Here is a 16,127-nt window from a genome sequence, read left to right on the forward strand (position 1 = left end):
ATCCCAGAGGCCGCTTCCTCGGTCGCGGACGCGGAGAGGCGAAGGGGAAACTAGAGCATGATGGCGGCCGAGCTCAGTTGGCGCAACCATCGTCTTTTTCCTTTTATTAGCTCATTAGTGCCTCGCCCTCGCGCTGTTCCCCCTGAGCTCCTCTCTCCATCCAGTACTGCCTAATAACGGAATCTATACGTCCTGACTCCTTGATTTATCCCCTCAGAAGTGCTGAGTGTGGGCTGGTTGTGAGTCATTGGACTGTCAGCATGTCACTCGTTAGTCAAATCTTCAAACTATTGGTGGAACGGCTAGAAAGCCCGTCCAGCAACAAGGGCTAATGCCATTGGTTTGTCTCCACCGAGTTCTTTCCTGGTACGTTATTGGGCAGATAGGCGCGTCAGTGATTCGCACTGTTAATTGTTTGCTAGGCAGTTTGGATGACTGTTCATTTGGCCTGTAGTTGGTAATAACGACTACCCGCTTGCGTACCGCATGCGTGCCCGCTTTGTGCCATTGTGCAGAGTTCTTTACAAGGACTATCGATTAGAGCTGTGAGTTCTCTAAATTTTACAGAGAGGTTCTCTAAATTTTACAGGTAAAGACACTAAGGCGCCAGAGAGGTTAGGACACTTGCCCAAGGTCACCTAGATAGAAAATAGTTGGTAGACCAAAATTTGGTCCCAGATCTGTCTGACTCCAAAGCCTAAGCTCTTTTCACTGTACTTTAGTGTCTCCCTTAGCCTAGAATCGTACCTGTCAGCCAACCCTACAACTTCAAAAGGTTTCATTCAGAGGTCCTCAGTTTCTGGAGGTGACACTGTTGGGGACTAAAGCTATGGATAGGTTGTCATTGCCTCCACTGTATCTTCTCCTCCAGCACCCATTCCTCCCACCCTAAATGAAACAGTCTTGGTGTTTCCTGATCGGAAGCTCATTTACCTTTATGTTCATTTTCTCCACTTTATAAATAAATAAATACTTCTACCAGCCTTCTGTTTCAAGCCTACCTTCCCAACTCCCACTCATCCATCTTCAGCTCAGTCTTTTCTGAGAGAGTCCTGAAGAGCCAGAAACTAGGAGAGAGTCCAAAGAGGGAAAGAGAATAAATAAATCGGTTTAGGAATATTTTACTGTATGCCCTTTCTGGAAAGCTTCCAGAGTAGCCCCTGATGCTGTGCAAGACGTGTGTTCCTGGCTCCTGGCCATTGAATTCTTTCCTGTGGCAGCTTTCAGCAAAGTGAATCCAACATTCCAGCCAGGGGAGGGCAGAATGCTTAGGACCCACTGCCAGAGAACCAGCCCCAGGCTCTGGTACTGAAATGATCTCCAAGAGCACAGTGCTGGACTCAGGCCCACATTTGTCTCCGGTAATTAACATTTTACCATACCAAATCCCCATCCCCTGTAGCTTCAGTAGGATCACTGCCCTTGTTTCGCCTCCTGATCCAAGCTGTTGTGTAACCTCACTGGCACTGCTTTAATAATAAAACAACTACTGTAACACAGAAATAGTGCTCAACACTTATAGCCTTTCAGCAGAGGAAGATAAGTGTTTCACAAACATCAATTAACATTAAATGGCAGGTATTCCCAGGGCAACTGCCAGCAGGACAGAAGAAAAATCATGAGTCAAGGTCTAAGAAAGGTCCTAGGAGTCTGAATCCTTAAACTATATGCACATACCCCACACTAGCATTCCAATATGAGAATAATTCTGAACCATAAAACAAAATGAGTGAGAAATGGTCAGGGTCCAAAACCTTCCTTATCTTCATAGTTGGTTGTTTGAAACTCTTATTTTAACCCTTAAACTAGCGCGTGATTTTATAGTTAATTGTTAGACACATCTATCTCCCCAGCTCAGCTTTTTTGTTGTTGTTCAGTCGCTAAGTCAGGTCTGACTCTGAGACCCCGCATATTGCAGCATGCAAGGCTCCTCTGTCCTCCACTATCTCCTAGAGTTTGGTCAAATTCATGTCTATTGAGTTGATATGCTATCTAACCATCTCATCCTCTGCCACCCTCTTCTCTTTTTGCCCTCAATCTTTCCCAGCATCAGGATCTTTTCCAAGTTGGCTTGCTGCACCAGGTGGCCAAAGTACTAGAGCTTTAGCATCAGTTCTTCCAGTGAATATTTGGGGTTGATTTTCTTTAGGACTGACTGGTTTGATCTCCTTGCTGTCCAAGGGACTCTCAAGAATCTTCTCCAGCACCACAATTCGAAGGCATCAGTTCTTTGGCACTCAACCTTCTTTATGGTCCAGCTGTCACGTCTATACATGACTACTGGAAAAACCATAGTTTTGACTATGCAGACCTTTGTTGGCAAAGTGTCTCTGCTTTGTAACATGCTGTCTAGTTTCGCTATAGCTTTCCTTCCAAGGAGCAAGCATCTTTTAATATCATGGCTTCCTAATGGCTCAGTGATAAAGAATCCTCCTGCTGTTGTTGGGAATGTGGGTTTGATTCCTAGGTCAGGAGGATCCCCTAGAAAAGGAAATTGCAGCCCATTCCAATATTCTTGCCTGGGAAATACCATGAACAGAGGAGTTATAGTCTGTGCTATAGTCTGTGGGGTTGAAAAATAGTCAGACACAACTTAGTGATTAAATAACAACTCAGCTTTAAGTTCCTTGAAAACAAATGGTTTCTTATTCATCTTTGTATGTTGTAAATTGCCCTGATTATAAAAGATTCCCCTATAAATAATTATTCAGTGAATATTTATAGAACTTGTGGGCACTTTCCTAGGGTACAGAGGCTGCACAGATGAATAAAACATGTCTGCATTCAGGGACCTCGATTGGCGGGGATGGCCAACAGGTAAACATGTAATCACAGCACAGATGGCTTGGAAGAACAAGGGAGGGCTATGGGACGCAATCTTTTTGTTTTCTGTTTTGCTGTGCCAGGTCTTTAGGTGCAGCACACAGGATCTATTTCCCTGACCAGGGGTCAAATCTGGGCCCCCCTGCATTCAGAGCCTGGAGTCTTAACCACTGGACCTCCAGGGGAGTCCTGGGATTCAGTCTTGAGGAGACAGAGATGGCTACCTTGAAGAAGTGACATCTACAAGGAGAACTAAAGAATGAATTGTGATGAGCTATTCAAGAGGCTGAGGATGTGTGGTGACCTGTAACACTTGTCTTTGGGGGGCAAGGAGAATGATAGGAATATCCAGGAATGGCTAAAGCCTGTTCTTCCTATAATTTTTGTCTCTGAGGGCTTTCGGGGGGTCTATCCACTCCACCTTGTTCTACTTTCCCTTCCCAGAAGAAAGCAGGAAGCCAGAAACCCTGTTGTGTTTGCCTGCCTGAGAATAGGAACACAATTTCCAAATATGATGGCGGTTTTCTGGATCACTGAGTAAAGATTTCAGACTGTACAGAAAGTTTTAAAGTAGAAAAGAAAAGCTCTCCCAAATCCCACTACTAGAGCCAACCGCCATTAAGGAGTCTATCTTCCCAGACTCTTTTATGAATAGACCCACGCATGGATTTCTTCCAACAAACAGTGGGGTGTGGCTCAGGGTCTTGTCAGTACTTTGAGAGCTCTCATTGCTCAGAACTCAGCTATGGATGGAACCTGTTCTCACTTTCTATACTTATGGGAAGGATGCCAGTAAATCCTACGTGGAGGATGATGGTTTCAAATTCCTGTCGCAGCAGATGACAAATTTCCACCTGTTACAGGACTCTGGGGCTCGCTCAGTCTAGTGTGGAATCAATGAATGGTGGGTAGGAAGGGGCTCTGCTATGCTCACTGCCCGAGGGCTTACAAGCTGCTTTAGTGGCTGTAGGGTCAAGCCATGCCCTGAAAAGGCAGCCCAGGTCAAAGAATGACATGCTAGGGTGCTCTCTTTGGCTCTCTTTCTTATTTCTTCTCTGCATGCTACTTGGAGAAAATATTTGGGGTGTTTGTTCCAACCCACCCAGCTTTGAGAGTAAAAAGACCCACCAAGCCCTGCACAGTTGCATGCAGGCCAAGTTCAGTATGTTCTTGGAGCGCTATACTGTTCTTAGATCTCTATATGTGGTGTTCTGTACATTTGGCTTTTTGCTGGAAGGGAAGGCAAATTTAATGAGTGATGGCTGCCTTGGATGGCTACCAACAGTTCTCTAAGTCATTCCAAACAACAGGCCTTCCTTCCTTCCCTTGAGAGGTTGTTCTGTGATCCCTGAAACACATTGCGTTGGCCTGGACAAAATCCAACCCAAAGGGAATTTCTGCAAACAATTCCGCGATGACCCACAAGCTCTGGGTGACACAGCCAGCTGGTTCGGCTCCAACTCTGATTTCCGTGGCTCGGGAGAAGTCCCTTTACCCTTTGCACTGGCCTCTCACTGCTGCGAGACATTGGGAAGTGTTTGGAAAGCGGTCTCCTGTTCCCAAACTTATAATCATGGGAAGAGTCCCTGTAAAAAGAACTGAATTCAAAAAGACAAGAGGACAGCTGACAGCTGATAGGGCTCACTTGGGCAGTGGGTGTGGCCACAGCCAAGGCCAAGAGCACTTGGGGGGAAGGGAAGTTTCTAGAGAGTGCTGATTATAGAGGACATGCTCGTAAGCATTTATTACACATTTGGTAGCATTTATTGTGTAATAAAGCCCTTGTGACAGAAGCTATGCCGCTTCTAAATCACATCTCATTTCTTACAACCACACTTCCTGAAAAGTTTGTAGGGAAGCCCTGGACACCCCCAACCCCCCCCTCAACCCCCTCTGGCCCAAGCGTGACCCCAGGGAGGTTCATAGGGGCACCAGATGTGCTGTAAATAACAGCTACCCTTTGGTGAACACTCGCTATGTGTCAGACACTGTACTGAGGGCTTTATGTGGATCATGGTGGCAGTTAATCTTCACAACAACCATGGTTGTCCCCATTTTCCAGGTAGGGAAGCTGAGGTTCTGAAGGGTGATTAACTTGTGCCAGGTCACCACAGTTAATAACCTCACAGCTGAACCCAGGCCCTCTGACTCCAATGAGTCAGCTCTTTTCCCTGCTGCTATGTTGTCCTGAGGTGTCTACCTTGGAACTGCCACAGTGCCCATGAACAGTCAGCCTCAGAGCCTTTATTAGCTCAACCGCATGCTCTTTTCCCTACAGACTCAGGGAAAGAGGCACACCCCTTCCTGGCTCAGTTACTGCCTCTGGGACATCCCTGATGGTCCAGAGATTAAGAATCTGCCTTCCAATGCAGGGAAACTAAGCCTGTGCACCTCACCTGAGACCTGATGCAGCCAAAAACAAATATATATATATATATATATTTTTTTTTTTTTTTTTTTTAAAAAAGGACTTCTCTGGTGGTCCAGCGGTAAAGAATCTGCCTGCCAGTGGACATGGGTTTGATCCCTGGTCCAGGAAGATTCCACATGCTGTGGAGCAACTAAGCTCATGCATCACAACTGCCGAGCCCACGAGCCGCAACTGCTGAGTCTGGCGCCTAGAGCCTCTGCCCTGCAGCAAGAGTAGCCACGGCCTGAGAAGCCCATACATGGCAACGAAGAGTAGCCCCCGCTCACCGCAACCAGAGAAAGTCCACACATAGCCGCAAAGACCCAGCACAGCCAAATAGAAATAAATAAATAAAATTTAAGAAAGAAAAGCAAAGACCAACTATACATAAAAAAAAAAAAAAAAATTACTGCCTCTGATGGTCCTTCTTCTGCATCCAGTTGGGACCTGTCTCCTCTTCCACTGCCTTCAGAATAGCCTTCCTGCCTGCCTGCCTGCCCTTTCCCTCTCTTTTTCCTTTCCTCAGCTTCTTAAATAATGCCTTGTGACCATCTCCACCACTACTCTCTCTGTGTCCCAGCTTCTAGCCCTCACTCTGTATTGAAACTCACTTCTCAAAGCTCATCTATGACCTCTTTGTGGCCAAGATCCAAGAGACGTTCTCAATCCTTGTTTCCATGGCTTCACCACTATGTTTTACTCTGAGAATCTTCTCTTGGTTCCTCAAAATAGCCAGCTCCCCTCCTACCTCTACAACTGTTCATGCTCTTTTTCATACCCCCTCTTTCTCTCAGCTCCTTCTAAGGAGTCTGTCTCTCTTCTCTCCTTATGTTGCCTTCCAGGGGTGTGGTGGGGGGATTGGGGTGGTGGTGGGAGTGGAGAGCAGGGTCATTGTCCTCCCTCCACCTCAGAGATCGCAATTTCATCTCTCCATCCCCAGCCTTCATTCTGCAGGCCGCTTGCGGTGTGATCTTGTGCCAGTCATATAAACTGTCTGAGCTTCAGCTTCCTCATTTCTAAAATAAGGGTACTGGATCAGATTTGTTATTCTGGACTCGAAGATAATAATAAGACCCCAAGTTTGTAAGCACATGCTATGCCAGGCGGGACTGGTCATGCAAAATGAAAGCATGGGGCTCCTTGTTCCAGAATTATGAAGAATTTCAAGACAGCAACAGCAGAGCATTACATCAAATGTGGGACCCTCTGCCTTCTGGGTGCAGGACCCATGCGAGCCCTCAAGTTGCATGCTCACGAAGCTGGCCCCAGTGCCAAGTACTGCTGTGTAATTATATAGGTATTAACTTATTCAATCCTCATAGCAATCTTATGAGGTCAGTATGGATGAGGAAACCAAGGCAGAGGGAGGTTAAGTAACTGTCCAAGGTCACGGTTTTTAATTGATAGGGCTGAGGAAACTTACACCTGTTGGCTGAGATGGTTGGGAGATCCACACGGGAAGGATGGTTCCCTCCTGCAGGAGGACTTCCTGGTGGCCTCTTAGCCGGGACACACCCGTTCCTTCCTCAGTGAGTTTGTCTGCGCGGGTGCTGCTGCCCTTGGTTCCCTTTCCTCCTTCCCCAGTTCCGAAGTGTACACTTCTTTCAAGGCTCAGGTCCAGCCCCTGTTCCTCTCAGGGGTTCTGGAGCAGAGAAGCCAGGCCCACATCTCTGTTCCCTAGATTTTCTCAGTTCCGTGTGTAGAGTCAGACCCAGCCCAGGCCTGGCCATAGGGACTGTTCATAGCTTCAGAGCCCTGACTTAACCCTCACTTACACTCTTGAGGCTCACTGATCATACGAGGCTGGAGAGAAAACTTCTTTAAATCTCTCCCCGCAACCAAACAACAGCTTGTGATAGAGCCTGTCTCCCCCGCCAGACTGGGGAGGCCTGGAGGGCAGATATTATAACTGAAGGACATAGAGAAGATTGTCTGGTGTTTAAAACTCTCTTGAAAGAGTTCTTTCTAGGCTCTGGACATTTTCCTGGAATGTCTTGCCTCCTTCTCCCCTCTCCCATTCACTCTTCAGGTGTTGGTTCAGAGATCACTTCCTCCTCCAAGAAGTCTTCCCTGACCTCTACCCCCAGGTTGAGTTAAGTTCCTCCTTTGGGCTGCTACACCCTCTTTGCTTCTCCATCATCACGCTTGCCTTCTGTGTCCATCTTCTAGACATGGTTATCAACACCTTGAGGGCAGAGACCAAGTCTCTCTTATTACAGTTCCTGGGGCACAGGAATTTCTCAGTAAGTTTGTTTGGACTAACAGATGAATAAAAGCAAATGTTAAACACATGTTGGTTATTATGGCCCTCAGCACAGGGCTGGGCACCTTATGTAAACGTAAGGACACTTATGAGAACTTATGAAATAGGTGAAAACCAACAACCCCAGAATTTTTGTTAGGAATGGGGCTCAGTGGCAGCAATCTTGTTGGGGGTGTGGGCTGGGGGAGTCCTCCTGGCGGAACAGTGGCAAAGCAGTGAAGTATCGCAGTGGTGACAGTTGGCAATTAGAGCTGGGAAGCGGGAGCAAAGTAGCCCTGGCCAGGGGTCCACCTGGCTTGCAGGCCAAATCCAGCCACTGCCTATTTTTGCACAACTCTTGAGCTGAGAATGATTTTTACAATTTTAAAAAAGTGGGTGGGAAAACGAAAAAATGGGTAATATTTTGGCAGGCAAAAATGATACAAAATTCAAATTTCACGGTCGACAAAGTTTCACTGGGAAGCCACCCCACTGGCAATCACAGTGCTTTCAGGCTTTACTACTGCAGCGGATGTGGTTGTCACCGACCCCCTATCCTCCACGTCCCGAAAGTCTAGAACATCTACTCTGTGGCCGTTTACAGGAAGTTTGCTGAGCCCTGGCCTCAACCTTCTTCGGTCAGCCCCAGGAGGAACGCGAGGCGCTGCGAGCAGCCGCCAGGGGTCAGCATCGCCCCGCGGAGCCTCGGCCGGGCGCTCCTTCCGGACCTGCAGCCTCCGGCCCTGCGCACCCACGCCGGCCCTGGGGCTCCTCCGGGTCCATCCCCGGGAGATGCCGGCTGTTGTGGCCGGCGAGTGCGCAGAAAGGGTTAGAAGGAAGCTGGGGAGGGTCAGGAGCGTCGTGGAGGGTTCGGGACTGGCCCGGAGGTTCGGCGGGCCTGTCCGAGGTCTATTTCCTTGGTTTGGGTTTCATTTGTATTTTGTATAGGAAGGAGTCGCCAAAAAAAATTAAAAAATTTTTTTTACCCCAAACTAATCGGTCAAGAAAGGTTTGGGACTTTTGCACAACCAGTTAAGACGGTGGCCCTCTTGCAGGCTTGCAAGTAACAAACGCTGAGAGCTGGGGTGGGGGTGGGGTAAGCGGGCACCGAGGAGCTCGGGCCCTGAACAAAGGGCGCCGCGTGGCATCTCTGGAACTTTTCTTCCTCTTTCTTTGAGAACCTAGACCTGGAAACTTCTTCCAGGTGGACCAGCCTTTAACCCCACGTGCCAACTGTATACTGTGCTCAGTCGTGTCTGACTCTTTTGCAGCCCCATGGATTGTAACCCACCAGGCTCCTCTGTCCATGGGCTCTCCCAAGCGCAGGAATACTGGAGTGGGTTGCCTTTTCCTCCTCCAGGGGATTTTCCAGACCCAGGGATCCAACCCTCCTCTCCTGTGTCTCCTGCCTTGTCAGGAGGATTCTTTGCTGCTGAGCCACCTGGGAAGCCTGTGTTGGGCCAACTACTCACCATTCAAAGTGGCCATTTTCCCGGGAGGGAGCAGGGGAGAACATCTAGAAGAGAATGTCCCAAGAGGTGAATGTTCCCCCGGCGCCCCCCCCCCCCCACCCCCACCCCGAGCCACACACCACCAGAGGCATCAGCCCTTCTATCTTAGCCACTGAGCTGAGTGCTTCACTCCCCGGGGCCTCAGGAGAGTGGTACCAAGATTATCCCCATCATACTCCGATGGATGTGGAGCAGCTTGCTGGGTCATTTAGCTGATGTGTGCCGGGGTGGGGAAGCCTGCCTCCCTGCTCTGTACTCTCACTGCCATGAGCCTCAGTGAAGATGACAGCCAGCAGGATGGGCCCCCCATGCTAAATCTGCGAGGGACTCCCTTGCTCACCATTCATCCTCAGGCCTGGCACACAGTAAATATCCATTGAATGAACAGATGAATAAAGCCTTCCAGGTACCGCAGTGAAATGCCTTTCCTTGTCCAATCGCCCAGCTTCCAAGACTTCCAGGAGGAGATGAGCCAGGGAGTCCAGCCGCTCCTCAGAAAGTGAGGGCCCCCAGGCGCGGTTCTTGGCTCTTAGCATGGGATGGGAGGTGCTTTTCCCGTGCTTGTGCCCAGAGGACCGTGGCCTCTGCGGGCATGCTGCCTGTTCTTGCCTTTCCTCCCTTCCTCCTCTAGGTTCCCCAGGCATTTGCTGGCTTCCGTAACAGGTCCTAGCAGGTCTCCTATGACATGGACATTTGTCCCTAGAGCTGCTTTCTAGTGGCTGCAGACAAGTGGCTGTCACTTGGAGAGTCCATGGGATGCAGTGACAGTGCTCTAGGAGGGTCTGAATAACCAGGTTCGAGCCCTTCCCATGACTTGTTGGATGGCTGTGGACACATTTCCTCACCTCAAGGCCCATCTCCTCCTCTTCTGCTTTTGTGTTAGCCTTTGCAAGAAGCACATAGACAGGGTCATTCCTGAGCAGCCAGAGAGGCCTGGAGACCTGGGCAATTGGGAGATGAAGGCTATCCACTGAGGACACACGCTGAAAGGAGAAGCCTTCCCAGAGGATTCGATCAGGAAGGACTCCAAAGTCCTTAAGAAATTAAATCCTGTTTGGTTTCCCTGTCCAGTCTCAGGAGTTAGGAATAAGACTGAAAGGTCAAAGGGACTTCGCTGGTGGTCCAGTAGTTAAGACTGCGCTCTTCCAACACAGGGGACATAGGTTCAATCCCTGGTGGGGGAACTAAGATCCCACGTGCCGTGTGTCAGAACCAAAAAAAAAAAAGACTGAAAGGTCATGATCGATTCTGGAGCTTCTGACACCACCCACAAGTATGAGCCTGACTTATTCTCTGTATCACATGGCTGTCAAGTGTTCAATCATCTAATGAGTCATTACTAAGCAGATACTGCGGACACGACGGTGAGGCAGAAAGATGGTGTCCTGTCTCCAGGCACAGAGTGGGTGTGTATCGTTTCAGGCAGAAGCATAGAGCGGGCAATGGGAGGCAGGGCCTTCCTCATTTCAGAGCCGGGAGGGCAGAAGCTTCACAGAGGAGGGTTGAGTCAGTCAGACCTGTCCAACTTTTCAAAGCCTTCTGGCTGATCCAGTGATGCCCTCCTCCCTGCCCCCCCAACCCCGCGCCCCAGAGAACACGCTAACATCCACCCCACCACCTCCTAAGGTGTGCGTCCTCTCCACCTCGGCCTGGCTCAGCTTCCTGAACCCAGGGGGCCTGTTCTGCACCACACCTCCTTCTGCTGCTGCAACAGCAGTGCAGACGATGACGGTGGCGGCGGCTGGGTCCTCCAGGCGGGAAGGACGGTGGCGCACAGCCAGGCGATAAACTATACACATAGTGCATGGCAGGGCTAATTAGCTGCTAAGGGGGCTTCGTCAGTGTTTACTCGGGGCGTGTCATGGCACCCCAAGGAGCAGTCCCCACTGGCCTGCGTGGAGGAGAGTGGATGTCTCTCTGCTGTCAGCCCTGGCTGCCTTTGGAGGTGGGGACGTGGCTGGGCAACACACAGGTAGTGCCCATCGGTGCTGTCTGTGTAGGACTTTAACTGAGACTGAAGGAAGGGGAACAGACTGGGAGGAAACGCGGCCGGGCTCTGAGTGGAGGAAGACAGATGTGTGCACATAAACACACCTGTTCCGGGGAGTCCAAGGCGGGGACCAGCTAAGCTAGGTAACTAGAATGAAGATGGAAGATGCTATTGTGTCAGTCACAGAAAGCAAAATCTTTGGCAAGTCAACCAGTCTCTCTGGGCCAAAGTGTCCTGTCAAACAAAAGGAATGGTTTTGCAGGAGATACGCCCAGGAAAGCAGCCCAGGGAGGAGCACATGGCCTTTCCAACTGAGCTCAAAGAGCTCTTTTTCAACTGGGGCCATTTAAACCCCCTGGTACACTTGGCAACATCGGGAGCTATTTTTGGTGGTCTCACCTGAAGGGGGCTGTAGCTTTCCCCGGTGACTCAGACAGTAAAGAGTCCGCCTGCAATGCGGGAGACCTGGGTTCAATCCCTGGGTTGGGAAGATCCCCTGGAGGAGGTCATGGTAACCCACTCCAGTATTCTTGCCTAGAGAATTCCATGGACAGAGGAGCCCAGCGGGCTACAGTCCACGGGGTCGCAAAGAGCTGGACACGACTGAGTGACTAAAACACACTTCCGTTGTGAAGGTGCTTCTGGTAGTCAGTAGGGGAAGGCTGGGGTTGCTGCTAGGCATTCTACCGCATGCAGGACAGACCCTCTCCCAAGAGAGAATTTGGGGTCCCGGGTGTCACTGGTGTTGAAGGCAGGAAGCCCTCGGCTGGAGGACAGACTTGGGTCTGCGGGGCTATAGGACGGTGAACAGTGTTGTCCTCCTGGTCTGAAAAACAGAAGCGGTTGAGAGCTGAGTTGCTTATCACACAACTTGGTGAGGCTCAGTCTCCAGAACGGGAGGCTCCAGGCTTTGTGAGGCTCCAGGCTCAGAACAGGAAAACTTCCTGTTCACTTTGGAAAGGGCCTTTCCCCGAACTTTTTCTTAGTTTGAAACCTGCAGGTATGGGACTTCCCTGGTGGTTCAATGGCCAAGACTCTGCCATCCCAATACAGGGGGCTGGGGTTTGATCCCTGGTCAGGGAACTAGATGCTACGCTGCAACTGAAGATCCTGCGGGGGGTGGGGGGGGGGGGGGGAATTCCTGCGTGCCGCAACCAAGACCTGGCACAGCCAAATAAGTAAACAAATATAAAAAAGAAAGAACGAGACCTTCGGGTAGCTGAAGCACCTAGCAGAGTGACTGGCATATAGGAGGTGTTCATAAGTTAAAAAGAGAAAAAAAAAGTCACAGTAAAAAGAAAAAATAGCCCCCACCCCACTTCTGGTCTGATTTCCTCCCTATCTCAAGGCTGCCTTCTTGGTCTAGCCTTTCTTTCTCTTAGGGTCCATACAGGCACAGAGTAGTTCTGTTGGCTGAGGCCACCTCAAAAGCACCCCTGAAGGATCAGGGCTAACCAGACCCCGAGGATGGCTGACAAGGGAGACTGGGAAGTTTTGCAAAATGTCAAGGGAAAGCCCCCCACCCCCAACCCCCGTGCAGGAGTCCTGCCTTCTCGCTCCAAGGGGGCGAGACCTCAAGGGCTTCTGCTCCCCCAAGGTCGGTCTCTCAGGGGGCTGTGCTGGTTAGTGGCACTGTCTACAGAGGGCGCACTCTGAGAGTGGGCAGCTTGGCGACCGGGGTGAGGTGGGGGCCGAGAAGCCAGGCCCCGCACCCAGAGCACTGTTTCTTCCCCATTCCTCCCAGAGCCCTACGGACGTCACCAGCCTTCTGGAAGCTGCTGCGGAGGGACCAAGGGCATGACCCATCCTTGAACTTGCCGTCCAACTGGGAAGGCCAGATGTCCCCCTGAGATTTGATGACAGAGGGAATATTTCACCAAGTGTGTGCAAATGCTGGAACCGAGAAGCTGAGAGGCAGAACAGAGGGGCTGGGGCTCAGGCAGACAAGCTGCTTTTAGGACTGCAGGGTCCTCAGCCATGAGGCCGGCTCGCCCAAACCTCTGTAAGGACGGGGAGCGGTGTCCTGTCACAGGCCAGCGTTCTTCCCGGGACACTGCGCTGTGTCCTCCACAGCGTGTGGTCTCCCACCCTGCTGAGCTTCTCTGAAGAGAGTGAGAACCACCCTGGGCTGGCTCAGCAAGAAGCCGGGGCAGGATGGACGGCCTGGCTCAAGGCTGCAGAGACGGGACCTCCAGTCTGGAGCCTCCTGCATGTCAGCGGAGGGAAGGGAACTAGGCCTCCTTAGGGTGGGAGACAGGAAAACGATTTGGTGGGCTTACTTGTTCTTCTAGGGGAGGCATGGGCAGCCCTTGGCGCAATCACTTAGGAGCTGGTCCCTTCCTCTGGCCTCCAGAGGTGTCCACTCTGCCCACCAAGGGCGCTCTCTCCACACAGACACCTTGAGCCGAGGTGTAGCCTCCCCCCCAACCTTGTTTGCCACCTCCCTGCTCCTCTCCCCTCTAGAACAAGCAGGGCCACGTCGCCAGGCCTTGGTACATAAGGAAATAGTTCCCAGGAAGTGTTTAATCCTCACACAAGCTCAGGGAGTTGGGGTGGGGGGTGGGTCAGGTCCCTCAGCCCCCTACCCCCTTCGGGAACCAGGTCCTCCCTTCCTTCCCCTGCCCTCCTCCCGCCCACCTGGGAGGCCAGGCTCCTCTCGGAGGATGCTCGGGGCTCCCCTGCTCCCACTGCCAGCAAATGCAGGTGTTTGCACCACCTGAGCATGTGGCCCCCACCAAGGTGCTGCTGGTGCCCAGGGTTTTGCAGAAGGAAAGAGGCAAGGACGAGAGTTTGGCTCAGAAGGTAGGAGGCTGGGAGAGGCTGAGCGTGGTGCTTTTGCAGTTGCCGTAGCCCTGGGCTCTCCAGGCCCCCCAGCAACCCAGCCAGAAGTGGGGGCCGGCCTCAGCCCCTGTGGTCCGGCAGTTTCTCTTCTGTCCACTCACCAGCTCTCTCCACAGATCTGCTCTGTCACACATATGAAGAGGGGGCAGTGTGCAATTTTTAGCTGGTCTTCCTGGCCTGGCATCATGGCATTTAGGCCCGGGCCCTTAGAAGCCAGGGAGGCTGAGGCGCCTCGGTACAGTCTGGCTTTGGCAGGAGGTCAAGGCTGGTCTTTGGCCAACGTGTAACTAGAGAAGGCATGCACATCCTGGCTGGTAAGGGGGACCGAGGGCCAGCCCTGGGTCCTAGGGTGGAGGGAAGGCAAACACTCCTGAAGATGGGGCCCAGCCTCCCACACCACCAGAGCATCAGCCAGGGTCTCCCTGCTTTGGAGCTGCAGATCAATGCACAAAAGGCTGGGGGTGGGGGGGCTCAGGTAAAGGCACTTGGGGAACCACCAAATCGGCTTGCAGCAGCCAAGGAGACCTGGACCATTCAGGATGGTGCTGGGGAGGGAAAGGAGACCCCAGCACCAGGGTTCTCAAAATGTCAGGGTCAAATTTTGCCCTCAATCCACGCAGAGTCTAGAGTAGGAGCCTGCAGAGACAGGCCAGGAAGGCCACAGTCCCCAGCCCCCAGCCATCCTCACTGAATCTCCCAACTCGAGTTCAGAAGCTCAAGTGAGAAGAAGCTCGGGTTCCTGGCTCAGAGCCCTGTCCTCGTCCCTTCTATTCCACCAGACCTCTTGGGGAACCAGCAGCACCAGGAAGCCCAGGGAAGGAGAGACCAGGGGACTGGAGCTGCCCCGGAGACCCCATCACATTCAGGTATAAAGATGTAGGCTCACCCCACCTGGGGGCCTGCAGGGCAAGGAGAGCAGACACTAGTGAAGCTTCCACTTCATGTAAACAAGGGGTAAGCCCGGCCTGGCCACGACAGCCTTGTGGAGGCATGCAGTTGACTTGAGATGCTGCAGATCCTCACATCCAGGATACAGGGTCCCTGAGGCCAGGATGGAGGCTGCTGGGGTGGAAGGCCAATAGGGTCCGATGTGCAAACTGGCACAGGGTTTGAGCTGTGTCTCCAAAGGACAGGACGGGGGCGTCCACAGGTCCTCCGATAGCTGGCCCGCGGCTCAGGAGATCACGCAGTTGCTATTCTTGGCAGGACTGGGACTGCCTTTACCTGCAGAGATAAGGAACACAAGTGAGGGAAATGTAGGTGAAGCACTCACTGGGCTGGCCTCCAGCACCTCTCCTATGCACCGACCACACTTCAAATTTGGGTGCTCGGGTCACTGTCTCCCTCCCAAGCTGCTGAAACCAGCTCATAGGATCCTTATGAAAGCAAAATGAAAGGTCCTGTCCTGATAGCCTTATCAAGACCACCTCTGGTTGGGACATCAAGGGATCTGCCATCTCCTGGCCTCAGTAGGGTGGTTTGTGCATGCGTGCTTAGTCGTGTTCGACTCTTTGCGACCCCATGGACTGCAGCCTGCCAGGCTCCTCTGTCCGTAGCATTATCCAGGCAAGAATACTGGAGTGGGTTACCATTTCCTACTCCAGGGGATCTTCCTGACCCAGGGATTGAACCTGCGTCTCCTAGGTTGGCAGGCAGGTTCTTCACTGCCGAGCCACTTTGGAAGCCCCAGCAGAGGCTCTATGCAGCATCATAGCTCACAAGCGCAACCACAGTCACTTTCGCGAATCCTTGGGGCGGCACTGCTGGGACGGGGTGTCCTCTGCCCGACCTGACAGTGGGGAGAGTGGGGCCAGTGGCCCCCAGAGCTGGCAGCGCCTATGCCAGTGCCTGGCCTGCATGGTGGTGCAGACCCCAGGCTTAGGGGGCACAGGGAGCCTTTCATCAGGAGGAAAGAAGGGGGGGCGAGACACAGCTCTTCTCTTCCCAGGCCCCTTCCATGTGCTTCCACTGCCTTTACATCCCAGGCGGAGGCCGGCTGGGTTCCTGCCCTCAGACCAGCATCCCGTTGCTGCAAGGAGCCCTCCTGGGGTACTGACTGCCTCTGTCCTCTTTCCTCCAGTTCCTCTCCACACCGCCAGGGCCAGAGTCATCTCGCGGCGCTCACACCACCTTCCTGTATCACCTCAGCTGTGAATTTCACAGAGGTGGCGTCGGCCTCTTCTGCTGGGCCACTAGCAAGAATGACGCTGAAAAGGTCCGAGTAGAGCCCTTCCCTTGTCCAGCTGGGTAGGACTCAGGCCTTGGGACTCTCTGAGTGTCCAGCTGAACCTCCCTGGAGGCCATCCGAGA

At 52.1% G+C, this 16,127-nt stretch overlaps 1 protein-coding gene across 1 annotated transcript in view; it reads right to left on the reverse strand.

Moving 5' to 3' along the window:
- Positions 1–13,493: 13,493 nt before the first annotated feature.
- The window catches only part of FAM83F (family with sequence similarity 83 member F), a 33,416-nt gene continuing 30,782 nt past the window's right edge, over positions 13,494–16,127 (reverse strand). The window contains exon 5 of the mRNA XM_061124489.1: positions 13,494–15,041. Within this exon, the coding sequence (XP_060980472.1) occupies positions 14,992–15,041 (50 nt within the window). The 3' untranslated portion in view covers positions 13,494–14,991. The remainder of the gene's footprint in view (positions 15,042–16,127) is intronic.

Source organism: Dama dama, chromosome 22 (assembly GCF_033118175.1).
Source record: "Dama dama isolate Ldn47 chromosome 22, ASM3311817v1, whole genome shotgun sequence".
NCBI lineage: Eukaryota > Metazoa > Chordata > Mammalia > Artiodactyla > Cervidae > Dama > Dama dama.